General features: G+C 42.2%; 2 protein-coding genes and 2 long non-coding RNA genes across 4 annotated transcripts; 2 read left to right on the plus strand and 2 right to left on the minus strand.

Moving 5' to 3' along the window:
* Positions 1-121: 121 nt before the first annotated feature.
* oip5 (opa interacting protein 5) lies at positions 122-3,254 on the plus strand. The gene is made up of 5 exons (XM_064319882.1): positions 122-457; positions 868-934; positions 1,049-1,171; positions 1,743-1,824; positions 2,451-3,254. Exons 1-5 carry the CDS (start codon positions 259-261, stop codon positions 2,535-2,537), a joined length of 558 nt encoding a protein of 185 aa, XP_064175952.1. The 5' UTR covers positions 122-258; the 3' UTR covers positions 2,538-3,254.
* Positions 3,255-3,868: 614 nt separating this feature from the next.
* LOC135246482 (uncharacterized) lies at positions 3,869-9,222 on the minus strand. The gene is made up of 3 exons (XR_010327739.1): positions 9,079-9,222; positions 7,996-8,109; positions 3,869-7,817 (listed from the first exon to the last, which is right to left on the minus strand). It is a non-coding gene; the product is annotated as an uncharacterized LOC135246482 (long non-coding RNA).
* A 143-nt stretch (positions 9,223-9,365) lies between these two features.
* On the plus strand, positions 9,366-13,378 carry LOC135246559 (uncharacterized). The gene is made up of 2 exons (XR_010327786.1): positions 9,366-10,137; positions 10,455-13,378. It is a non-coding gene; the product is annotated as an uncharacterized LOC135246559 (long non-coding RNA).
* chp1 (calcineurin-like EF-hand protein 1) lies at positions 11,436-24,528 on the minus strand. The gene is made up of 7 exons (XM_064319745.1): positions 24,123-24,528; positions 21,660-21,732; positions 19,109-19,189; positions 16,356-16,483; positions 15,908-15,969; positions 14,239-14,361; positions 11,436-13,945 (listed from the first exon to the last, which is right to left on the minus strand). Exons 1-7 carry the CDS (start codon positions 24,187-24,189, stop codon positions 13,892-13,894), a joined length of 588 nt encoding a protein of 195 aa, XP_064175815.1. The 5' UTR covers positions 24,190-24,528; the 3' UTR covers positions 11,436-13,891.
* Between the last annotated feature and the right edge of the window lie 1,946 nt (positions 24,529-26,474).

The raw sequence follows: 26,474 nt of genomic DNA on the forward strand, positions 1-26,474 counted from the left end.
ATTCGCAGAGAAATTTGAACACGAAACTCCTCTGTAACCAATCACCGCTTTCTTGTTGGTTTACAATCCGGGATTAGCCAGTGTTCTAAAACACTGAGCACTGACGCAATGAAGGCAGTAATAACCAGACCAATAGCATTACATTTTGAAAAGAAAGGCGGGGTTAGCCCACAAAGTGCCGTGTACAGTTGTGCTGACATCGTGGATGTGATATGACTTTATAAAAGTTACAGTAGGGCGATTTTTTCTCTTTATGTCATGTCAAAACCTACAGAAAATAATACTAGTTCCAGCACCCTGGAAACAAGCCTGGTTAATCTGACGAAACGGATGGACTTGGGTCGAGTCGATTATCGGAATGCTATGGTTTTGCACTGTGGGATGTGCAATACAATTTGGGGGGACTCTCTTGAAGTGTGTGGCGAGGTAAAACAACTGAACTGCATCATTTGCCTGCGTGAGTATCCAGTTCGCTGTCTGGAATAGCTGCTATAGCTAATATAAACAATATCGCATTCGTAAATTACCAAATTTGAAACGCTTACATCATTCAGTAATTCATAAATAACATACACGACATAGCTTGTTGCATACCTAGCCATTTGAATGCTAGGAAAAACATCAGTGCTAAACAAATTTCCCATTCATTTTTCCAATACGCATTTCGTTTTCTGTCGAAAATAAGGTCTGTGGTTAACGTATGTCGAAGGCTGTTTCACGTTTTGCTCTGCGAGATAAATTACACCCATCTCAAACGTGAATTTAGAACCCGTTATGTGCTTTAAAAAAAGTAAGTTGCTCGCAAGTTGCAATGTTATAACACATCAGCTATCGTGAGCCTATTGTGCATTGCATTACTCTCAACAGGAGTAACTAAGGACGTGGTGGTGAAGGATGAGCTGGAATTTAGGCTTGAGGGCCAAATGGCTGGAAGGTAAGCGCGAATTGGAAAGATCTTTTCATTTGACTTATACAGTCGCTAATGTACAGTGTAATAGCATCTGTCGTCGCGGCACGAGGATCCAAACGTTTCTTTCTCCCTTTTTAGTACATACAAAGCTCTTCATTGCTCCGGGTGTCAGTGTTTTGTTGGTGTAGTGCCATACTCCACCCCAAAGAACCTATCTGCTCTTCGCAACCTCTTTCTTTTGCAGAAAGAAAACATCAGCTGGTGAGTGAGCTTTTTTATGATGATTCCATGGCTATACACCACACATGCGTGCAGCCGGTGGTAAATTTGGTCATTGGTTGTATGGTTATACAGCCGTATAATGTGTTGTCTTAATAATGCGTATTAGCTACTGCTGATTACTGATCATTCTGATCATTAGGTCTGTGTCAGATAAATTCCTGAATCGTAATCTGCTCGTAATGCTTTTTATCTGAATTTATGTAGCCTGAAATTACTCAGTCACATGATCAGCTGTACAGTATGTTTCAGATGTTGACTGGATTGTTTTGTGTGTGTGGATTTTTTTCAGATTTTATTGCTAAATTTGTCCACCAATTTCATGTTGACCATGTGGTCTTTTTAAAGTCATTTTATCATCCATTGTGTTTTGTTTTTTTAAAGGCCCTGTCTCACACTATGTTAGTCTTACAGCTTTCAACAAATTCGAAGGCAGGAGTATGGGCATAATGATCCCTCTCAATGCTCAAATGTATCTCGAGAAAAATGCACAAATTTGGGGGGTGGGAGTGGGGGCTCAAACTGTTATTTACATTTTGTTTTTCCTCCTCAGTTACAGTTTAAGAACTGGCACCATGGTAAAAGCCTCGTCGCTACATTTTGACCAAAGCTCTGTTGACGAAAGTATCAAGGAGGTAAGGTGACCCGCTAATAACATGAGGCTTGTTAAATATGCATCATTTTTATTTTAATCTCTACACTTCTGTTGGGAACATCAGACTCATGGTGGTAATTGCAGCAGCCTAATCCTTTATCGATGGCAAACAGATTTGTGTTACTGTATGATACATATTGTCCTGAACATCTGTATATCTGTATATTGTCCTGTATATCTTACACATTACATTACATTACAGGTCATTTAGCAGACCTCTTATCCAGGCGACTTACACAACTTTACATAGCATTTCACATTGTATCCATTTATACAGCTGGATATATACTAAAGCAATTTCGGTTAAGTACCTTGCTCAAGGGTACAACGGCAGTGTCCTTACCCGGGAATCGAACCTGCGACCTTTCGGTTACAAGCCCAGTTCCTTACCCACTGTGCTACACTCCGTCCGAGTGTAGCACAGTTGCTTATGTGATCATCCATTTCCATCCTTTGGGATGAGTTTAGAGCTGCCCAAAAATGACTGAGCCTTTCATCCATCCCTACATAATTGACCAACTGTACTTTGTAGTGAACTTTTTGGGTCTAAAATAATTTTTTATTTTTTTATTTTCTGTATCTCTTTTCCTTGTCTCTGGCTTCTAGCTGAACCGGGAGATGAGGGTTCTGGATGAGAGCTTTACTGCCACGGAGAAGAGGCTTAAAGAAGAGTACTATGGCAAAGAGGGCTAATCACACACGGGGGAACGTTTGTTCTCATAACGCAGTGGACATCTGATCCATCTCGCCTGCGGAAATTAACGTTTTGCCCATAACGTGCAATACCAGAGAGTGAATGGCTGAAGTCCTTTGGTAATAATAATCAGTGATGGCACTGGTGGTGTCCAGCTTCTTCACGTGAGACTTGCATATCACTGAAGAGACGCATCTCTTCCTGTACCCACAGTTACTTTTTGTTTGAACACGTACCCATAAAAGAGACCGTTGTGAAAGCTGGGGAGAGGAGGGTAACACTCCATGGAGTTGATCCAGAAGTTGCTGTGGATTAAGCCAGTTAGCCAGTAAAATGGTTCCTCGAGCTCTTAAACTATAGTAAAGAGGTCGGGGGGGATGGCCTTTCCGGAACAGGCTGCATTTCATGCTTGGAGGAAATCGAGGTACACTAGCTACTGAAGTCAGGTTATCTGAAAGATCTCGTACTTAAGGTTGCTAAGGTCTTTATCCCGGCAACTGCTTAGGGTTTAAAGTTGGTAACTGCAGCCTTGTCAGAGCAGTTGATGCCTTATATTTGAACACTTGAAATTAAGGTGGCTATGACTACGCATGAGTTTTCATTTAAAAAAGGCTTTACCTTTGCTGTGATTTTGTCAGGCTCTGCTTTTGTTTTGACCAGAGTTCTCGAAACAAATCTCTGCACTCCAACCAATTAAAATGTTACTGTAATATTCAGTTGTCTGTTAATTTGTCTCAATTACACTTTTCCTGTTTTGAGAGATTATTTACCCTCTTAAACCACATTTGTGTGATATAGTTATGCTTGCCATTAAGAATAAAAGTCTCACATTCAGATTGTGCTAGATTACAAATGTTTACATAAAGAGAGGACAATTTTTAACTGATCAAAAAGACAGGTGAATCAATTTGCTCTTAATTACTTTGCAAATGATAATGGGCCAAACTTACATTTTGTAAACACATTGTGTTTGCTTATTAAAACACTGGGATTGGAATTCTGGTTGGAACAAAAACCAGCAGACAGGAGTTCCCAAAACCAAGTTTGAGGCTACTACTCTATAAAACACGCACTAAACACTGTCTTGTGATTTTCCTTTCATACAAATGACTAAATTAATACAATCCAGCACCTACTCAGACGAGCATAGCCCACAGGCCAAATAACACTGGTTCAAGATGTTCTGGACATTTTAGCTGCATGTACCTCAACTGAAGTTGAAGTCATTTCTATGCCATTCCTTATGTATGGCTCACTGTTCTGTAAGTTGGCCTAAAAGTCAGTAAGTACCTTTCAAACATTTTTAATCTGAAATAAGCACACCACAAAAAAATCTCCTATTATTTTATTCAAACATTTCTTATTACAAGTGACAGTCAACTTTTAAGAGCAATCATGGTTTTCAAATACTAGAATATTGCATGCTTTGCTACGTTTCCTATTTTGCTTCTCATGCACTGAACAGGGCTCTCATTAGCATCCTTTAGTTCTTTAGCATAAATTCTGTGCATAAATTCAATTTGTACAGATGTAGCCACAGTACCCCCCAATTCCCCCTCCCCCACCCCCACACCCACACAAAGTGTTAGAGATGTGTGAAAAGACAGTACTGTGAAAGATTTAGTAAACATGAAATCCATCCTACTTTACAACCGATATGCTGATCCTCACTAGCAGTAAACTGATTACAAGTACATAGTACATAGCTGTTTGTTCTAAAGTGTTTGTAACCACCTTAACTCAGTAAAGAGCATGCTTCCACACACCAGCCTCCACAGGCCCTCTGTTACTGTGGTGACGGCTGACATACAGTTTTGTGTCAGAACTAAATCCTTAAGACAAAAAAAATGATAATAATTAAGTGCAATGTAAGATCACTACATAAATCCTATTGCTTTCAATCATAATAAAATGCATATATATTCATATATTTGTGCATGTGATTAGTTTCATCCAGCTAAACAACATTTAGCCACGTAAACATGCATTAAACATCAGAACAATCTGTTCTGTCGAGATCCATCCCAACGGTACACCAAGCTGTGATCTGTGATGAAAACTGGTGTACTGTTGGACGGCCTCTCAATGTAAGATGCAAGGGCTGCACTCCCACTACACACCTTCTCTTTTTGTTTAATAATGCAACACATAAATGAAAAACTGCAAGGTTATCAAAAAATCTACCCACTGCTTATTAATGTCTTACAGATGTCACACTGTATTCACCCAGGATGATTACATTTCCATATTCAAAGAATTATGCTGATGTTCATAAGTCTGCGGTGAAATCATTGTGCAAGTTAATTCACTGGAATAATGTGGTCTGTCAAAAAGACAGTGCAAAAAAAAAAAATGTGTCCATTAACAATTGGCACATAATCCCCTATATCTCCCCGAGTTTCTAATTCCCCTATCTATTCTAAGGTCAGATATACACAAAGCAGTTGCCTGCCTACAAAATTTCAACCACAATTACAGTTTGCTAAGAGTTGCCACTCCACAGAAACAATAATCATCCTGGCACTAAATCATGCATAACATTTTTATTGCTTCTAAATTTCTAAATAACTCTATATATGTATATATAGGCCTATATATGTATGCATTATGGCTTAATTTGCATTAGAGATATTCTAACAAGATGTTCTGCATTCCAAACCTTGAGGTATTTATCTACATTACAGTATAGGTTTTTCCACTTAATCAATGACTTTAACTCTATTCTACATTCTATGCCTACCACTACGATGCTAATTTGAAGCTACAGTTTACCAGTCGTCGTCAGAAGCGTGCCGACACAGGTTAGACACATCCCCAGCCATGTCTGAGACTCCCCCCTCATAATGAATAAAGCTTTTACATTTCTAACATGTTAATATCAAGGGGATAAACACAGCCTTCCACCTCCAAGAAAGCATTCTGGGTAAGAACACATACACGGCACTCTGAGAGGAGCTAGTCATGTCGATGAAGATGTGTCTCACCCAACAAGGAAGGTCACCGCTTTCTGACGAAAAGATTACAATTCGACGATTGATGACTGAACATCTTTGCTACAGTTTTACATAATTTGCTGTGACTGACGCACACTGTGTCCCCTCGTCTCTGAAAACTATATATCATTAAAGGCAAATAATTTTTTCCATAATGAATGATGTCACACCCTCAGGCGTGAGAGCAAAAGGGGATTAACACAGTATTCTAAACAGTACAAAATTATATTGTTACATAATACAAAAAAAAAACATTAAAAAAAAAAAACAATGAATGAATGCGATGCATTTTGGCTTCTAAATTACAGGAACATCAGAACTGTCATTTCTCCATACAGACAGATGCTAGGGGATGCCATGTGTCCAAATCTAGTCATAAACTACAGTGGGACACAAGATAAAAAGAAAAGCGATAGCCAATTTTACCATGGCATAGACCTAACTCTGTATTGTTAATTTTAAGCAGTCTAATCAAGGCCTATATGCTTGTTTATTCATTCATTAACCTAGGCTCAGACTCCTGTGAGAAACGGACGCTTCTTCCTGGTTAGTAACTACGCCCGGTCAGTAATTTTACAATTACTGATCAAAGAACAGGCGCAACTCCTGCTCTCTGTAAAAATACTCTGATTTTATTTAATATACGTCTAGAAAAAATAAAATCAAAATAGTTTTACAGAGAGCAAGAGTTGCCAATTCTTTATACATTTTCTGGCTGCTCCAGCTCACTGGTTTGAGCACCATTTCTTCCTCTTCTACTTTTTACAATTATAAAATATTACTATAATTACTGTATTCAGCATGCATCACTACTTTTCATGCATGGCCAGTTATGTTGGCACTACCGTACGGCTAGTAAGCTAATGCGCATGGGACTATACATCTTTTAATGGAAGACGTTGGTGATTTTGTTGTTTCAAAACAACTTGTCACTTGTTTCACAATTATTGTTTTCTTTCTTTTTTTTACATATTTATAACAGCAACAGGAAAAAAAAAAGGAAGAAATTATGTATTGCACAGTTCCGCTTAAAAGAAAAGACTGGATTGCTTCAACCTGCAGGCCATCCAGTGCTGGTGAAGTGGCCAGATGCATCCCATGGGCAGGGCAGACTTAGCACACAACTCCAATGGGACGTCAGACGACACTCCCGCCGCAAACGTTTAACTCAAAAGGTCTACTTGGTTCATGCAATTAATACCCCTTACATTGGCTACATGGGATGAAACGATAATAGTGAAGAATGTATGGAATGCACGGATAACATAAGGAAAGTAAATACAAGCAAATAAAGCTACTTAGTCAACAATCATACACACTACAATAGTGAAATCAGGCATTTTTTTCCTAATACCTCCTCATCAAACAGCCTTCCAAACTAATTTGCTCACAAATGACAGTGGCGGGTCTTCTTGGATATAATGGGTTATGCACCCTTTTCTCAATAAGATTTAAGCAGAAAATTAAGACAAATATGGTAATATCCTTCTACGTCATTCAAACTTGAAGACCAGCATTTCAAAGAGTCAAATACACAGTTAAAGACCATGGTGCTTTCACCACCAGCACGCTGCCTTGTGATTGTGGACAGCTGGAATGACATGCCAGTCAGGTTTTAAGCTAGTTGTCATTGCTCTTCCAATTTTGGCCATCCACCCAAAGACAAAAATGCTCATGGAGGAACGAGTGTGATGCTGGGTTAAGCCTATTACTACATGACTTATGTTAATTTCATAAGGTTAGACAGATTAGTAAAACTGATTCAAATTATATTCTAATGAAGAAGATGGGAACCATCAACAGCAAAACAATTTTATAGGCAAGCGTTTCATCTTATTTCTGAAAATAACTTTGCTGTCACTTAATCTGTAGTGACATCTGAATGGATTATCTTTGAGGGGGGAGCCACAACTGATTTTACTACTTTATGTTGTCACAAATGAAGTGGGTGAAGGAGAATTCTGAGGGGCAGGATAAACTGAAATTCTTATTAAAGGGGGAGGAAGGGGGGTGGGGTCTCGCTGATTCAGCCCTGGCTGTGATCAGTGCCCATATCTTCAGTACTAGGAGCATGTGTCCCAAATGGTCTTCTCTTCGGGCAGAGGGGTGAAGGAGAAGACTCTAATCCTTGAGCCTTCCCAGTTCCTACTGACCTCAGAGGTCTTGTCACTGGCCTCCCAAACTCCATCTGTCCAGTCAGGGACCTTCACAGAGGCACACAGTTTTGTCTCAGCGGGTATTTGGAGGGGATGTTTGACTTGACACCTGCAGTGACTCACTCTGCATCTACAACAAGAGCATGGATTACAATGTGAGAAAAGCTGAACAACACAGACACACCCATTTTATTACGTATTCAAAATATGTTCGAATTCACTGATTCTACATAGCCCTTCAGTTAATTTTTTTTTTAGCTGAAAAGCCCCGTTTGAATATTGGTCCACTGAGCATAATTTACACAAACCTTGTCAAGTTACTTCAGGCTCATTTTTTTTAGAAAATACGATGGTTGTGGAGGCTGCAGTTTCTGGGGCTTCTTCATCTTGCTGGTACAGCTGAGGCAGCTAAGGATGGATTTCTGAAAGAAAACGGCACATAAGAATTTTAATGACCCAAGGCTCTCGTGACTGAACTATAGAACGCTGTTGTTCAGTCATAGATGAATGAGAAAGAAATACATATATGCATACTGTCACTGTTAACATTTCAGATCATATAGAGCCGACTCCCTCTGGCAACAGTAAGCTCTGTTGAGAATACAATTTCCTTGTCTAGGCTATAAGCTTAGAATTCCTATTTCACAAGTAGTCTACATACCACCGGAATTTTACTGGATGATTAGGAACATGCCATTTATATTCTCTCCTGCACACGCAACGGTTGCCTTAATGCAGGAGACAGAATTAGTATTTTAACAATACGCTGTAGGTGTATATTGGCCAAATAGCTAATACTGCCATCTAGTTGAGATGGCAAGCATTTCTGTAACAACTGAGTTGGGAATTCCCGTTTTTGTTACATGTAGCCAACAAACGCAAATTATATTAGCCAACCAAACGTTACTGTTACAAGCTTTCCAATGAATATCTTGGGACCAGGCGCTTTTAGGACCAACACGGACTGATTAGTAACTTGTAAAACAACGGCTGCATTTGCAGTGCATGTGTATACACTTCCTTTCTTTTTTAGGAAATTTTCGGGATACTTTACTGAACGAAAACTGTACAGGTAATTTCCAATGGCTAACCACATACGATGGTGTACTAATACGATTTTCGAAAGACTAAAACTGATCACTCGGAACAACAGTTCTGTGCTGGCATTCACCAGCGTTACTTAATCACGTGATCCATTGTACCCATTTTAGTGCGCGGTCGTAAACAAAGCACGGTCTCCATTCGCTTGAAATACGTAAACTCAGTCCTTAAAATGAAGAAAAGAATACAAAGCAAAACACATAATACCAGCATTGACTTGGGCAGCAGACAGGACAACAAAATTAAGAAAATAGCTATTTTTCAATGATAAGCAGTACTCTTCGCCTTACCAAGCCTGCAGTCGGAGCCCCTTCGCCAGGTACTCCCTTTGCCCCGACGCGCTACATCCTCTTCTACGCCATTTTACACCCGCATTGTGGCCAGGCAACACTAGAACTGCTCTCAGTGGAAGCACGTCCTCTGTGCCCATTGCGCCACAGCACCATCACTCAAGAGTAAATGCCCGCCCCAAAATTTTATTCAGAGCTACACAGTGGACTGGAAATAGAGGAACGTGTCCAATAACGCCTTCACTCCGCAGCCTGCAAAGTCATTGGTCATTTGCTATCCTGCGAACCCACGTTACTGATGGAAGAACTAAATGAGAAGACACCCAAATAGACGCCTCCCAACGGCCGAACTGTTCTGACGCATTCCCTAACTTACAGCCGGTGCGTATCGCGGAAGCGGTCGAACTCCGCGGCGAGAAAACGACCTTATCTTCTCCAGGCAGCCGAAGGTGAAAGGCAAAGTCGATCGCTGCCGCAGAAAATCGAAGGAGGTGCATGGGCTACAGTACAACAAGTTAACAAGCACGTTTACAATAGACTATTGTCCTTAGAACGCGCGCTACATGTTTCAAGTAACATTTAGCTGGGATTGAGCATATAAACTTTTCAGTTCTTTCAATTATTGGGCAAATGTAGGCTAATTCCCAAATCCTAGCCTATGTAGGAAATTATAGTAACAACTGATATCAAGTATCAGACTGATATCATGGAACAGCTTGTAAAATTAAACAAATGTATAGTGGATATCGGATTAGGCGACCACTTCTTTCTTTTGAACCGCAAGACAATTTTTGCTCGAAATACGTAAATTATATTGTTGTCTACAGTTAGCCTATGCATCGCGGTAATTTTAGAACGTGATGTCACATGGGGCATTTAAATCGTAAGAAGCCCAACAAGAGTGTTTGTGAATGAATTCGCTGTACGAGTTAATCACGAGTCTCTCCTCTCCTCTCTAGTCCTTAGTCCTTTGTTGTGTAGCTACGTAGCTGCACTGATTCGTGCCGTGAGGCAAGGTGACGTTAGGGCTTGGCAGCCCTGGACCCGGGCGTTTAGCAGGTCGACGCTACCCACGTTCTCGCGTACTCTCACTAACCCATTTTATTACATTATTGCCGGGATGTAATTGTTGGATAGATACAGTAATTCTATTCAAATGCATGGTCTCGGCCATTATAATAGTCATTATTTTAAGCTTTGTTGTCAGGACACAATATAGCACGTATGTTCAACTTGTTCAAGTACTGTGGATGTTTTTTTATTTTTATTTTTTAGATCCCTTGGCAAACTAGAAAATATGTAATATGTTCATGTACAGGTATGGAGGTATTTAGAGAATGAGAGCTGATAGTCTCCTTCTGTCTCCCCCCCCCCAGACCAATCTCTTAGAGCTCCAATTTCTTCAAGGGTGTTTAATATTCAAGCCGTCAGCATAGAGCTGCATTCATATCCGAAATGCTGACAGCTGAACAAGATGGAAGAGCTTTGAAGAGCAATATAAAGCACTGCCAGAGGTTAGGAAAAAAGGATAAAACAGCCTATAATTAAACTACATGCACATTGCTCTTGATGGCATTTTTTCTCTCAAACGAGCAAAGTGAATACCTTTCACCCCTGTACAGCAATCGGGTAAAATACAAGGTAATGATTTGGTGGATGGGCTTCAAAGTTGTGAAAGAAAACCAGTTGAGTTCTGGAAAAGGAACACAGACACAAAGTTTTGGCCCCATTTCTATATAATATCTAGGTCACAATTATTTTTAGTCATAGTTGCTCTGTGTTCAAGACAATATATAAAAGTTAGCTACAGTACACACATTCACATTGGCCATTTGATTGCATACTTAGGTTTGCTGCTGTCATTTTCCTCGGAGAACTACAACTCCTGAAACAGAACTACAGTGTCTTGATTCTGCAGTTCAAAGTTCACACTGGACAACTGATTTACATACATGCGAATTACATGCTAATTTCCACCACCACTTGGTAGTCTTAGGCAGTGTCATATCTGCATACTTTGGCAAACCTCGTAAAATTGTCTTGGGGCTGCTCAAACTTGTTTTTTTAAAATTGAGCTGTGATGAGAACGATAAAGTAACTTGCACGAAAAGCTTATACTTAATTATGAGTTTTATGTCTGTATTATTACAACTTTAAATTGTGTGGCTATAGTGTATATATATATATATATATATACACACATTTGATACTGGTCCAGGTGATACACAGTATGTATACAGGAGTGAGGGAGTGTGCTCATCACTATGCTCACATTGACCAAAATGATCCGAAGTTTGAATGGGCTTGAGAGAGAAACTGGAACACCCATGCATCGATGTGAATGACAAAGCAGGAAAGAGTTTACATGGCACTTTATTTTAGTTCAATTATATCTATGTGCATAAGCAAGGTTTTTCATAACATTTCACAGAATAGAGATTTGTATCCACGTTTTCTGTACTGATCACATTTTGATTGATAAAAATAATCACAATACTCAACACTATTGGTGCAGTGCAGCTGGTCGTTCTTAAAACATCGGTCATCAACATTGGAGACAAACACATTTTTTTTTAAAGCCTCGTAACTCTTTGTCTTATATTTTTATTTTCCCAGTGGCTTACACAGCTATATACACACAAAGAAACTAAACCCCAGTTATACCCATGTTAAAAGTACCTATGACTAAATAAGCTGATGATATAATAATAAAAACTAAATGTATATATTCTTAACATTGACATAGCGTTCGCTCTTAATTACAATGCATTGTACCATGATTGATCACAACTGGGGAGAAATCGGTCCTGCATGCTGGACTGGGCGATACAGTTTGTTGGCCAGAACGCGGTGTCTATCCAGCAAATGGCCACAGGCCCAGAGGCTGAGAACGTCACATGATCCTGGAAGTCAGTGCTACCACGCCTGCTGCTGCCCTCAGAAAGAAAAAAACGGGGTGTTAATTTCGACTCGACTGGCATCCCGTTAACCTGCAAGTTCACCGATCAAGGCGGGCGATCGGTGTCCTCGTACTAATGAGCCGTGGTAGAGAAACACGGCACGCCTGCGAACAGCCAGGAAAAGGGACAGTTTCGTCCACAAACAGACGCCGGAACAGGTGAGTAATAATACATTTTGGGTCCGGAATGCGAAAAAACGGATTGGAGCGGGTTTTAAAAACGATTACAGCTCCCGGCAACAGAGACCGCTCTGAAATAAACGACTTGTGACACACTAAAACGATGGAACAGAAGCAGATTAAAAAGGAAGCCCAGCACCGACAGAACCCAGGAAACATGAGCCTGCTCGAAGTTGGAAGAGCGAGGATCGTCAGCACGACGAATGAAAATGGCCACTGAACTCCCCATGGTAGCAGCAAATCTACGGCCAGATGCCGGAAGAAGTCAACAGCCCGCAATAATGTAACAAGTGACGAGTCATCATGGTGCAATGCCGGAACAGCTCTTGTAAAGTTTCCTTGTTTTAATTTCCTTGTTTTTTGTTCTCGCCATGTCCTTTGCTAGAGCCACAGGGGTGTGGAGAACTTCCAGTCGGCAAAAGCCCAACAGCCCATTTTAACTTTTGCAATTACAATTTAAATAATACTAAAATGACTACTGATCCGAACAGCAACCGCGATTCCTTTCAATCAGGGACTGATACGTTTTGTTTTGTTTAGCTTACAAACTTAAATAAACTTTCTGCCAGCATGATTTCATTGTGCCCATTATTTCAGTGTAATTTCCCGAATAACAGGAGGTAGCGCAAAACCAGGAAAGCCGAAACAAAGTTACTGAAAGCTTTGTTGTTGTTTAACATTGAGATTCTTGAAACTGGGGGAACAGAGAGAGGGTTTGCCCCAGCCCTTTCTCACACACACACACACACACATACCCCTTTCCTTTCTGAGAATATACTATGATTCCCCCAACCCCAAAGCGTACATCATTTACAAAGAGTTTGATGATTTCTTGTGCAAATAAAAAAACCAGTGGGGGTTCCTGAGTAATCTGCCCTCATACATATTCAAACAGGAATGTGGGTTTTATTTTGTATCATTCTAACTACAGCCCACTGTAAAATGTATAGCTTTCTTAGCCACAGTTTTAAAGCCAGTTGTTTCATATACTGTAGCTATCAACTAGCAGGCCAGCCAACTCAATGAAAAACATTTCGCATTTATAATTCTAAGGAAATTAAACTGACTTTTTTTTCCTTTTAAACCTGAAATAACCAACTTTTGTGACAGGTGTATATTTTAAAATTTAGAGAATCACAGAAATACAGCTGGTTTTTTTTTTTAAAGAGAACAGACACTTAAAAGTGAGACAGGTGGACATATTTTTCCATTGTCTTGTTTTGCTCATATGTTACCTACATCCCACAAGTCTAAGATTTTAGATGAACGATACCATCTTAGCCCTCCATCTAGAAGTGACCATATCTGCTGACCACAAAAAAAAACTGCATTCACCCAGAATGGAACCTTCTGGAATATCTGCAAGCTTCCTCTTCTAGGGACCACCAATGTGACGACACGAAACACTCCAAGGCACGCAAATTATTCCCTTTGTTTTGCACCACAGTGCAGGGCAGAAAGTCAGTTATTAAAAACACTAACAAAAAGAGACCCAACATTATCTACCATTTTCTTGGTCAGAAAGCATGTGTGGTAAAGCTTGTTCCCCCAACCCCCGTGAGTGGGGGGAAAAAAAAAGGGCGGGGGGGATGTGGGGTGGGTGGCTGATCTTGTTCCAGCGGGAGACGGGGCCTCTCCTCCGCTTGGGAGTATCCCATCAGGCAGTGCGTCTCTCTAATGCAAGAAGCGAATGCTCATCTTCTGCTCCACGTCCACTTTCTCCAGCACCTGAGGAGTGCAGGCCATTAAAACACCAGTCAGTCATTCAGATAGAACACCAGCAGTCTTACAATGAGCCCTCATGCAGCCGACGCAGCAAAACAGGTTCTGTGTGGCAGTACCATCAACATCATAAGAAGAAAAGAAACATTTGGAGGCCCAAATCCTAGAAAACTGTACATTTAAATAGAGACTCCCCTCAAAAGAGACTGTTACTTTTTTTTTTTTTTTACAGTAAGTTACAGCGTAAGAGTCTTTTCATTTTGAGAGGAAAAGGCCGTGGCTGTGCTTGCTTGTCCCACCTTTATGAATTCGTTGAAGGAGATGGAGTTGTCCCCGTTCTGGTCAGCTTCCTGGATGGTCCGGTCAGCGATGCTGCCCAGCTGTTCGTCCGAGATGTTCACACCCACCATCATTCTGAGGACCTGGGAGCCAATAAATCTGAAAGTCAGGGTTTGCACTGCACGCACAGCGAATGCCTATCAAACACAAAAATCACTATACCGCCCGCTGTTCTGGATATACCACTCATTACCGTATACACATCGTATTTTCACGGGGCACATTTGTAAATATTTTCCCCACCGTAAATCTGACAGATTGATGCCTTCGCTCTTAGGCTGCAAATATCAAGTCTGACTCAGACCCAGTGTTGGGTTACGGAGACGGTGTCTGGGGACAAGTGCATGTATGACAGCACCAAGTCGGAGCAACAGTGCGATAAGCTATATTCAGAGCTTAGCAGGTGGTAGCAGGAAAATACAGGAGCGGAAAGTTAATTCCAGCTCTCGTGACTGATGACTCTGGGCTCGGCGTAATTACAGATAATGGCCCCTGTCACACCTCCAAGATGGCGGGAGAGACAGGAAGGAAAGGGAGCAAAAACAAATAACTAAATAAATAAAAATCACAACCGTAGAAAAATAAACACATTTCCTGCTACCGCGTCCGTCCGGCAACAGTTACCACACAGCAGGTGAGTAAGTCTGGGAAGGGCCCGCTCATGATGAGTAGACTAAAACAACTCCCAAAAAAAAAGAAACAGAGATAAGTCTGACACCTCTCCGATGACCGCACTTCCCCGTTCCTCCTGAGCAAGGATTCCGCAGAACAAGTCATAAATAATTTACCCACAAAGCCCGCTGCACCGCCCGCTGCAGCCCACAGCGCGATCCCCTAAGTGCTGCCTGCTAAACCACGCTCGCTGAGCAGCGCTGGGCACGCCCGAGGCCCCGGCCTCACCCTGGGGCGTCACCACACCTTTCTCCCACTTTCGCACAACAAAGCCCGAAGCCCGGAGGAGAGAGAGAGAGACTGCAGCATTCACTGCCCCGGTTACTTCCCCAAACCTATTTTCCCACAGTGGGCTCGCAGGCCCAAGAGAAGCACTGTCTCATTTTTACATTGCCTCGTTTTTTTTTTTTTTTGGCAACTGCCCAGTTAATCTGTACTTCTTATCGAACGAGCTTTGATGTCAGAACAGGGATGAAAGTTTCCAGTTTCACCACGCTGCCCTAAATCAGTGAAAGACGCTATTGACAAGAGACAGACTCCGGAGGCTTAACTCTAAAACATCTTCAAGGGCGGGAAAGCAAGGCAGGAACTGCCCGTCAGTGGCCCTACTTAACGCACAGCTGTTCCTGAGTTTCAAAATCCATAAATGACAGGCTGCAGGAGCGGCTCGTCCTGTAAAAACACGGCGAGCGTGTGATCCTCACACCGAGTGTGTGGGGAGACGGAAACGATGGGCAGCAGAACGAGTTTCATAGCTGAGCGCACGCCGGGGTTTAGCGAGAACTTCAGTGTAAACACTGAAACCGCACACTAACGAGGACTGCCCAGCAGCCCGTTTGAAACCGGTTTAGACTGGTGTTACTGATGTTGGGGGTTTCCCCAACTCCCCCCAGAGCTGTGAGCTGAAGATTTTCTGATTAGAAGCAGTCGGAACCGTTAGCTCTGAACAGGGCTCACCTGCAGCAGCTCGTCCCGAGAGATTTTATCATCCCTGTCCAGGTCATACAGCCGGAAAGCAACTGCAGGACAGAGGAGGGAACGCTAATCAATAACCCGGACACAGAAACAGGAGGGAATACCGATCCATAACCAGACACAGAATCAACAATTAACACTGTAAACTATTAACCCTTTGAATAGTAGGTTTTTCGGAATGTTTCTTCAAAGTTCTAAGTCAGTGTTCTAGAACTCCATTGGTTTAAATTCTCAGTAGTGATTGTGTGACAGTTTGGACAGCGCTAAGTCAGTGTTCTAGAACTCCATTGGTTTAAATTCTCAGTAGTGACTGTGTGACAGTTTGGACAGTGCTAAGTCAGGTCAGCACTCCATTGGGTTTAATCCAGTAGTGTTGTGTGACGTTGGACAGTGTGCAGAAAGCGCGCCCCTGTCCCGCCAGCGGACTCACACAGCAGCTTGTTGGTTCGGCTGTTCAGAGGCTCGCTGGCGGCGTGGTCCTTGTTCTTCTCGTTGTCCTCGACGGGCCGGAAGTGCGCCAACGTCCGCATGAACCCCCGGAAGTTCACCTGGTCCTCCCTGAGAGACAGCGGCAGCACCGTAAGCACATGGACATCTATGTGCGCATGCACGCACGCAGACGATGCGCACAGACACATGTACGTACACACACACACACACACACACACACACACACACATACACACACACACACACACATACACACACACGGTGCGCATAGATGCACGCGTTCACACACACACACACACACACACGATGGGCTTACAGACATGCGCACACCTAATTGGAATCTCTTAAAGAAGGGTCATAGAACATTTCCACAACTTCAACTCCTCTCTCAATCTTTAGCTTTGGAAGTGAATGTTTCCCCATATCTTGATATGATGGAAGCAGACCAAGGGGATTAGCCGATTAGCCGATTCCTCCTTCAGATAAGCTGTATCGCACCTCCCTCCACGCGCTGATAAAACACCGCTCCCATTACTCATCCGGTGAGTGGAGAGAGAGTGAAGTTGCGCAATCCCTGGGCGAAGAGCACGGTGGCTGGCTCAGGGCACACTGCCCTTATAGTAACGCAGTGACACGGCGAAAGGAGCAGGAAAGTTTAAAAAAAAAAAAAAAAAGGTTGAGGTTTCCCCAATTCCCACCAAAGCTGCGAGCTGAAGGTTTTCTGGTTAGAAGCAGTCAGAACCGTTTGCACCGAACAGGGCTATTTTTGTATTATCGTCCTAATCTTCGTATTATCGTCCTGATGTTGTATACGTTAGGTCAGAATATTGTTCACCGTGTGAACTGGAGTGTGATCTTGGCCATGAATAACTGTACGAAGTGAGTAATGCGTCTTATCGAACCTGTGTTTTGTAGTTGTCCTAATGACCTTGATATGCACTTTTGTACGTCGCTTTGGATAAAAGTTGTTCCACTGTACTCTTTCAACAGCCTCAGCAAAAGGACCTTACGCAACACAGCCCTTTACAGTCTGCTCCAAACCACACTGGAGAAAAGAAGCAAGCAGCATCACAAGCTGTTAAAAAGCCTCAGCTAAATTTATACAGCCAACACAATGGGTTTTTTTGGGGGGGGAATTTAATGACATGGCAAAAATGCTATTTCAGACAAGTGACCTATGTTTCAAAAATAAGTTAACTGTACTTCAGCCTTTGAAAAACTACAACAAAAACAACTGAGTAAATTACATGGGGGGGAAAAAAAGCTGACCATAGAAAGCACTTAAGACATTGTACAACATTCGACAGAATGAAAAACAAATAATTAAAAATCAACTGCTTGGTAGCTGGTTGCTATTCAACTAAACATCATCCCACAGTGCGACTGAAGAGAGACTCCAGTAAATGACAGGGATGAGCAGACATCTTTAAAGGAAGTCATAAAAAGCTAGATTTAGCCCAAGATCCATAACATCAGTGCAGCTAGTGGAAACCCAACAGACTGCCAGGTCGTCACATGAAATGAGCATTTCAGGAAATTCAGGACGGACATTTTCCATGCATTTCTATCCACACAGATCCAAACTACTCTGCCACGGAGACGATCCGAGGAGAATGGCATAAACGATGCAGAGCAGTTTAAACCAGTTAAAGAGGCTGCATGCCCTTTATTTCTGAGCAGTCGACAAAGACTAACGTAAAAATATAATTGTGTCTTGGACGTATGAGGAGTTGATACAGTTTTGTCCTGTTAACTGTTAGCCTTACATGTAATTACATGCAATATTTACTTATATGGTGGAAATGTAAAAATCACTGGCATCCGGTAAATATATTGTTGCACATAAAAATCTCTATTTAATAAATCTAACTTAAGATGTACACCACATTTTGTGAAAATAAGCAGATTGGTTCATAAACAGGGGAAAAAAGAGGTATGTTATGATGCTGGGACATTGTGTTATAAGGCTGACGCATTTCCACTGACGCTGTTCAATGAGTAACACAGTGACGCTGCGTGTGCTCTAATGATAAACCGGACCTGGCACCAGTTCCTCTCCGTTAGCAAGCTCTGATGAATTTTTAAGCAGACTGCACGAAGGACCTCACGAAGGCCCAGAAGAAGAAAAATGACCTCTAAAGTCCTCCGAGAAGCGACTGCGTCACTGCTGCTCAGCTGTGTACTTCCCTTCCTCTTCCGCTCAACAACCGCCGTCCCCCAACAAACATATCTGAGCGGCGCTGGGATCTAGAACTGAGACGCGTAACTCCATTATCAGAGGAGAGCCGGGGGGGGGGAGGGGGGGAGGGTACAGGCCGGTTTTTGTTCCGACCAATTAGACGGGCTTTATGTCCTAAACACCTGTGCACGCTAATGCTGGCTGACTCATACACGAGCGTTCTGGGGAAAAACTCTGCGGGCGAAAGGTTAACTGTTCTCACAAATAAACGCCACTGTTTGTTTTTTGGAGCATCAAGCGAGCGACCCAGAACCCTGCACACTGTGACTCCTATGAGAGACCACCGAAGAGTCTTCTTAACATTATTCATGTTCATAAATGATTAGGGTAATTTAATTATGCGGAGTCTGGCGCTTGTGGTGCAGCCCTGCTTCAGAAGCAGAACCCTGGCAGCACAGAGCCCAGCGCCTGACTTCCACTCCCAAACAACACATCACACATCACAGACAGATGGGGTCCTGTTGGGTTTCAGATAAAGAGCACTTATTATTTACCCCTCTGGAAAGAAGGCATTGATGATCCTGTCACCCAGAGGATTAATGGCCAACTCTGGGATCCTCTGGAAATCCTCTCGACTGCAGAGAAAAAAGAAGAGGAAAAATAACGTCAAAGTTTGCACCTGATTTATAGCATTGAGAGTACTCGTGTGCTGCAATATTTGGGTACTCTGAAACTTAATTACAATTCCATAAACACAAAGCAGGAATTAAGCTGCAAATATATTACCATGACATTAACAGTTGTGATGAAAATTTATCATCAATTTTACTGGCCATATAACTGCATTTATTGCAATCAACCATTGGACAAATGTATCACATTCAATAAATTTACTTAGCAATGTAAAAATAAGTTTACACAAAGTCGTCTTCACAAACGCCTTATTTTAAACTGGAATACATGGCCATGTTGTATATGGGTAGTGACTTTTCTGGAAGTTTCAGATGAACTGAACAGCCAAATTAACCTGCACACTAATACAGTTTTGCCTGTAAATATAAACAGTATCCAATTTCCCATGCACCATAGAAATTTCCATAATTCCTGAAACCAGATTTACTGTAATCTAATTATTTGAAAAGACCATCCCTACTAGGAACCACACAGTACCGAACTGCTGAGCTGAACCCAGAGAGTGAGTTTAGCAAAGGGCACACACACACAGGGTTCAGAGGGGTTCAGAAGGGTTCATCCACCCTGTACTGCCATTTAACAGTAAATAAGATGTTTTTAAGGGTGATTTTTAAGGGTCTCAAATCCAGTATTCATTGGCTATGACAATCTAGGATGTTTATTTTCCATTATAACAACATAGTAAAATAAAACCACAAGACAAATGAATGAGCTTAACACTGCCAACAGTACTCCCTGGAAAAAGACTACACGTTTCACAAAGGAGAAATTTCAAAAATGATGAACTTTCAGTTTCACAGTAAGTAGAGGAGTGTGTGCATTTGTGTTTGTGTGCGTGTGTGTATGTGTATATGCACACTTGCTTCAGTTGTTGAAGGAAACAGCAAACAGAATGCTATTCAATACTACGAATCCTGAGATTCCTGAAGCATCGCTAACTGGAAAAATTAATCTGCACGGAACCAGCATCCTTGCCCTCTGTTGTGGCAACCAATGCATGATTAATTCCAGTCACCTTGAAAGAGGAGCAGGAGAAAGTGCAATAGCACCAGCTTCCTCTTACACACCTTACTGACACCCCAGAGAAAGGACAGGACAGGGTAAAGCGCTCTGATTGTACAGGAGTAACACAGCACTGCTTGCGCGTGGTCAGGTGGTATGGGCGTCGCCTGTATCGGTCGCCAGGTAAAATCCGCTCTGTTGAGACTCAAAACAAAGACCTGTCTGTCCTTTTATTCAACTCGCCTGCGACACTCAACAATGGCTGGAGGTCAACAACTAAGTTCAGTCGAACCGCACTTAGAAGCAAAGCCGAACAGTACATCAGCTTTCGGCCTGCTGGTTACACTACAAACAGATTAAAATGATGCTTTTCAGGAACCCACACACACACACAGTTAGTAAAGAGCAGCACACTTTACTGGGCCGCCAAGGACAAAGCTCTGCAAACAAGGGGTACAGCTGTCTGTGAGCACAGACCAAAGCCTGTATTCAACACAGAACCCCTGCTTTAAATAACATTACCTGATCACAATCACATAAGTCACCAACAGAGTCATACACGCTCACTGCTTTATGTGTAATGCTTCAACTCCCTGGTTGATGTGTAATATTTCAACTCATTGGTTGATGTATAATACTTTTTCCATGTCAACTATTCGCGCAAAAGTGCAACCGTTCAACAGGCAGGCAAAGCTAATCATGAACAAAATACTACAAAAATGTACAAATGCTTACAGAATAGGAAAGGTTCGAAACGTTTTACTTTATTCCCACTGAAAATAAAGAAAATCTAAAGGTTTTAACAAGCAAATCCAGCCATCGTGATTATTGTCAAAAACCTATTGCAGACCACTGACATTCTTTTCACGTCTTATACAAATGATAAACCGGCTTCTCCACAAAGATGAGCAGAAATGACCGGGGAACAAAGATACGCGTGTGTAAGGAAGGAAGGTGCAGCACAGTGCAAGCATGCATGTGTGCCTGAGAGGAACTGCTCAGGTTTCAGCAGCACAGATTAATTAACCGCAAGGTGACAGCATGTACTGTCACAATAGCACCTGTACCGTCACAACACACAACAGGGAGTTTATTCAGGTGTTTTTTTACTATATCAGCATGAGACAGCCATGTTTAAAAAAAAAAAAAAAATTAAATCAGTCATCTTGTACATTGCATCTCCATATCTGAAAAGCACAAAACAACAAATAGTACTTTGCGATTTATTGACTTTTTTGTGTTGCTGAAAAGAATAAGTCATTGGTCAAGAGACTCAGGTCAGTGCACGTGCTGCTTTCTGTGTTTGTGTGTGTGTACGCGTGTGTGCCTGCAGGAGTGCATTTCTGTGTGTGTGTGTGTGTGTGTGTGTGTGTGTATTTGTGAGGCGGGGGGTGGGGGGAGGAGACGTACCTGAGCGTGCCGTTCTCCCCCTTATCCAGGCTTGTGAAACGGCTGTAGAGTCGGGTGATCTGACTGTGTGAGACTGTGGAGACAGACACACACACAGATAAGGGCTTGGCACGCTGCAGGCAGCGCGGTGTAAAATCCTTGACCCGACAGGCCCTCATACTTTCTGTGCATCCGCATTTCAGCGCTGTCTGTCACTTACCGAGACACTGTGATACAGTTCGACAGACATTTCGCAGACACTTCTGAAATGCGACACAGCTCATCCCTGTGATGAGCAGTGCATTTACACAGGCTAGTTATTATTCCGAGTCATTTGTCACTTTGCATTAGCTGCAGGTGGTAGTTCATGTTCAGCCATGCAATTAAACCGGCCAGGATGTGACAAGAGTAGCAATTTTAAGAAATATCAAAAACGTACAACTTCGAGCACATGGGCATTATAGAACAAAACCACAGCTGCGTGCAAAAAGTTAACAGCAGAAAACACACACAGCAGAAAATGATCTCAGTGACAAGTTACCGGGATTCTTTTTAAAAAACTGCTGCAACACTCAAGAAAAACTGAACAACTAGTAATAAAAGCAACAAACTCCACAGGAAAACAGGGCTCCCTGACAAATGTGCAGCTTAGATAAGGGTTGTGGAAGTGAGCAAATTGGGGGGAGGGGGAGCTTTTCCTAAAATGCAGGAATCCAGATTGGGATGGATCCTCACAAAGTCACTATGCCACCAGAGCACTGCCAAGCAGGTCTTGCGCAACACTGCAAACACAAACAAAAGGATGTGGCCTGGGGGCGACGTGGAGCACTGCCACTTCAAAAGTAAAAAATTACAGCTGAAACCACAGGGCAGGGAACCCAAAACGATGCCTTCACTTCCAGGCAGTGGGAAGCTGGTGACCAAACTCACAGGCTGCTGTCACACAGTGACTTTTAATTAAGTTAATTTTTTTTTACAAAGCAGAGGCGTTCAAGCGAATGCCTCTGGTACGTTTGGTGGGTCTGAACTTGCTTCATTTCCTGTATGTGTTAAAACAAACTCTGGTGAGCTTTTCCCACTCAAACCCACTACAGAGGAAGACAGAACACAATGAATGCGATTCAAGCACTTGTTTGTATTCCTTTGATCAACTTTCCAATGTCGGAAGCAAATGGGATCAGTTTTGAAATGGAAAAACCCCAGGCATCTACGTTCACTCTCGTCATAATATGTAAAAGAAGGGAAAAGTATTACTTCCCTGGAAGGAATTCTTAAAAGCATTACTTCCCTATATTAGCATGACAAAGTATAAATTAAAGACCAAAATAAAGATCACGTTGCATTCATTTAGCAGGCCTTCGCCGGGGTTCTAATGAAGCTAGCTGTAATATGCACAGACTCAATCTTAATGCCCGTAGGCACATAATTTACAATTCAACTCATGATCACAGCGTTTAATTTTTTTTCTGTTCAGCGAGATTCATGGCTGGCCGTTTTCTTTTCTGAATGCTATGAAGCCGTAAGATAGCTGACAGGCACCCAGTGGTTCCCCCACATAGTCCTGCCACTCCCTAATGAAATTCAAGTGAAATGTTAGACTCCACACTGCCACGCAAATATAAAAAGGCGCCATTTAATCAGTCAATTAGTTAAGTGGCCAAGTGATGATATTTTTTTTATCGATGAAGCGAGCAACGTTGAAGCAAGTCAGTGATATATATATATACATGTGTGTGTTTGTGTGTACATTAATAATTATATATATATTTCATATATATGTAATGTAATGTAATATATAATATATATATTCAAGTGAAATGAGAAGGTATAGCAGTATAAGATACGCATTATACGAATTATGCTAGTGCTCAGACAAGTGAGTATCATGTATCATAATAATTACAAAAATGACACGTCTGGGTAATTTTTAACAATTTAACATATGTGGTCATGACTATCCTGATTTTACGGAGCAACACACAGCTTTGAAATAAACCTGAAGTAACGTCAGTTTCATAGAACACAATTCTCTAATCAAATGCAGCAGCCACTTTTTAATTCATTTAAAACAACTTAAAGGTTTAACTAGCGCGTTATTTATTCACACAACGTTGGTAAACAACATTACATTAATTAGCAATTATTCTGGTTTGTCCTAAAAATATTAATATTTCTATTTATCGTTATAGTAGATAATTGTAGGTAATTTCGTAAATTATTGTTAGTTAATCAATCGCAGTTTCGTGGAAATTCTAGAATTGCTTGTCATTCATACGCTCCATTCATGTACAGATTATTAGCCATCAATCAGACTGTGTAAAGTGAAACATTCCGATTTTTAATAGCTACAAAGAGTTAGTCCTATGATTGGCACCAAGTAAACCATTCCGCATGGAACTAGCTAGCTAGTAGCCAATAGTCGCTACACAGCCAGAGAGCCAGGCAGCTAGTTAGCCACCTAGCCGTTACTACAATATAACTTACAGCCGGTTTCCTTTTTGATTTCTTCAATCTCTTCTTCTCTCAGTAAAGTCGAAGCTCTGGACCCCATGGTTATTTCAGTTGAAGGTGTGTGTTACGGAAGCTGCCTCTCGGTGAATGTAAGATGTTTTCTTTCCTGAGGAAGGGGGTTGTCTGGAATACCGTGCGGTAAGCGGTTGCACAAGTGTCAGGGTTTTCCGAAGTACGCTGACTGTCCTAGCAAGACAGCTGTGAAAGCTGTAACCGGTTGGCTGGGTCGTTATGTTCTATTGGTGTTTTGTTTCCAAAATTCCAGCCTGTTCCGAGGTGTCCCTGGTACAGTTCAGTGACTGGGCGTCGTTGGGCTGCCTTCAGGTTTTAGCAGGCGCTGCCCCTTCTTACTTGCAGGTTTAGATGACGTAATGACGTGACGAAACGTTCCGGTTGTGAGCATGCGCAAAGAGCTCTGTCTTCCTCTTATCAATTCCATTGGCAGATGCAATGGCAAAAAGGCGCGTTACTGCCACCTGCTGCAATAGCGGGTGAGCTGCAATGTTACCTAACGCTAATTATAATATGTGCAAGTCTATCATAGACATGGTAGATATGGCCCAGACCCGAGTTTTAAAACAGCCTTGCAGCACTAAACCTGCTTTCAAGGGGCGCAGCAGTCGGAATTTACCGCATCCCGAATTCTGTGAATATGGGCATGTGTTTCCTTTCATTTGAGAAACGTGTACACTGCAACAATAGTAGGCTTGCATAGTAGAGTGCACTGCACGTAGTCACGTGTTGTAAAAATGAGTGTTCCGCTGATTATTATGGATGTTTCTCCAGTATGCTGGATTTTAGATTTAACCCATTTCCATTCACTAATAATCCCTCCCTTCCTCCAACAATTTCTCAGATGTCTCAACCCTTAAAGACTTAATGGTCTTCTGGATGTCATACTGACTCCCACCCCTCTGAAAACGCCATGCCTGCTGCATTCCTAATTATGCAACTGATGACTGCTATAGCCATTATAATGTAATGAATATGGTTCCGCTCTGAAACCACGTGTAGACACTAGACAGCCACCAAAACTCCACAGCACACCCCAGGCTAAGTATTCACATATCATGTGGCGCCTGCAACTGCTCCATGGGCCAAGCTCCAAGGGGGCGTGGCTCAGCTCGTCCGGGGGCGTGATCTAGCAGGAGGGTTAGGGTTATGCGCCGTTCCAGAGAACTCGGGAAGTCGGAATTTACAACCTCTTACGAGGAAAAGTTCAATGGAACACTACTTCCTGTCAGAGTTCCAACTAGGAAATTCAACAACTCCAGTTTTAATGAGAGGTGTCATACGTATGATAATAACACATGTAATGTTTGCAGACACAGGAGTGTAAACACACAGTTACTCACTAACAAGCATCAGCTTCTCCGGTTGGGTCTTTTTTCTTTCTTTCTTTTTTCTTTTTTTTGCTTAAATGTCATCTGTCCGAGCCCGGTCACTGGAACGCTTTATGGTCGAAACTTCAGACATCCAGCTTTGGAACGCGGCATTAGGGTTAGGGTTACACTAAACTCCACCAATTTGGAGCCGTTCCCCTTTGGAGCCGCTACAGGCACCAGAAATACCCTCCTCTAAAGTTCTACAGTACCTACTTAAAGTACTACCCACATGACTGGACCTGACCTCCTCCATCCAAAACAAAGCAAAAATGCTAACCATCTGTCCTGCTGTGACATCAGCTACATTACATTACATTACAGGCATTTAGCAGACGCTCTTATCCAGAGCGACTTACACAACTTTTTTTTACATAGCACTTTACATTGTATCCATTTATACAGCTGGATATATACTGAAGCAATGCAGGTTAAGTACCTTGCTCAAGGGTACAACGGCAGTGTCCTTACCCGGGAATCGAACCTGCGACCTTTCGGTTACAAGCGCAGTTCCTTACCCACTGTGCCACACTCCGTCCTCCGTCCTGTTGAGTAAGCTAGGCTTACTCAACCCTATGCTTAGCACTGCCTGTAAGAGGTCAGCCGTATACCAGGTTGGACAGGAATGCATGCCCTCGCTGCTTATGCAGAGCAGATTAAACACAGCTCGCCAAGTTCAGTGTGTCAGCCATGTTTGTTTCAGCTCCCAGGTGACATTGCTTGTGTCTCGCCCAACTTACAGCAGTCTAATTTCTGAAGGTGCAAAGAGCTAAGGAGCAGCATGCTATTTGCTGATAGTCCAGCTGTTGATGTTCAGATACACACGCTGTGCCTGATTTATCAGCGTCACAGTTTGGCTAATCTCAATTCCAACATGTTATATTGTGATTGCAACAGACGTGGGGCTACGGTTTAGATCACAGATGCTCATCTGTTGTGGTGA

The sequence above is a fragment of the Anguilla rostrata genome, chromosome 1, assembly GCF_018555375.3.
Source record: "Anguilla rostrata isolate EN2019 chromosome 1, ASM1855537v3, whole genome shotgun sequence".
Lineage (NCBI taxonomy): Eukaryota > Metazoa > Chordata > Actinopteri > Anguilliformes > Anguillidae > Anguilla > Anguilla rostrata.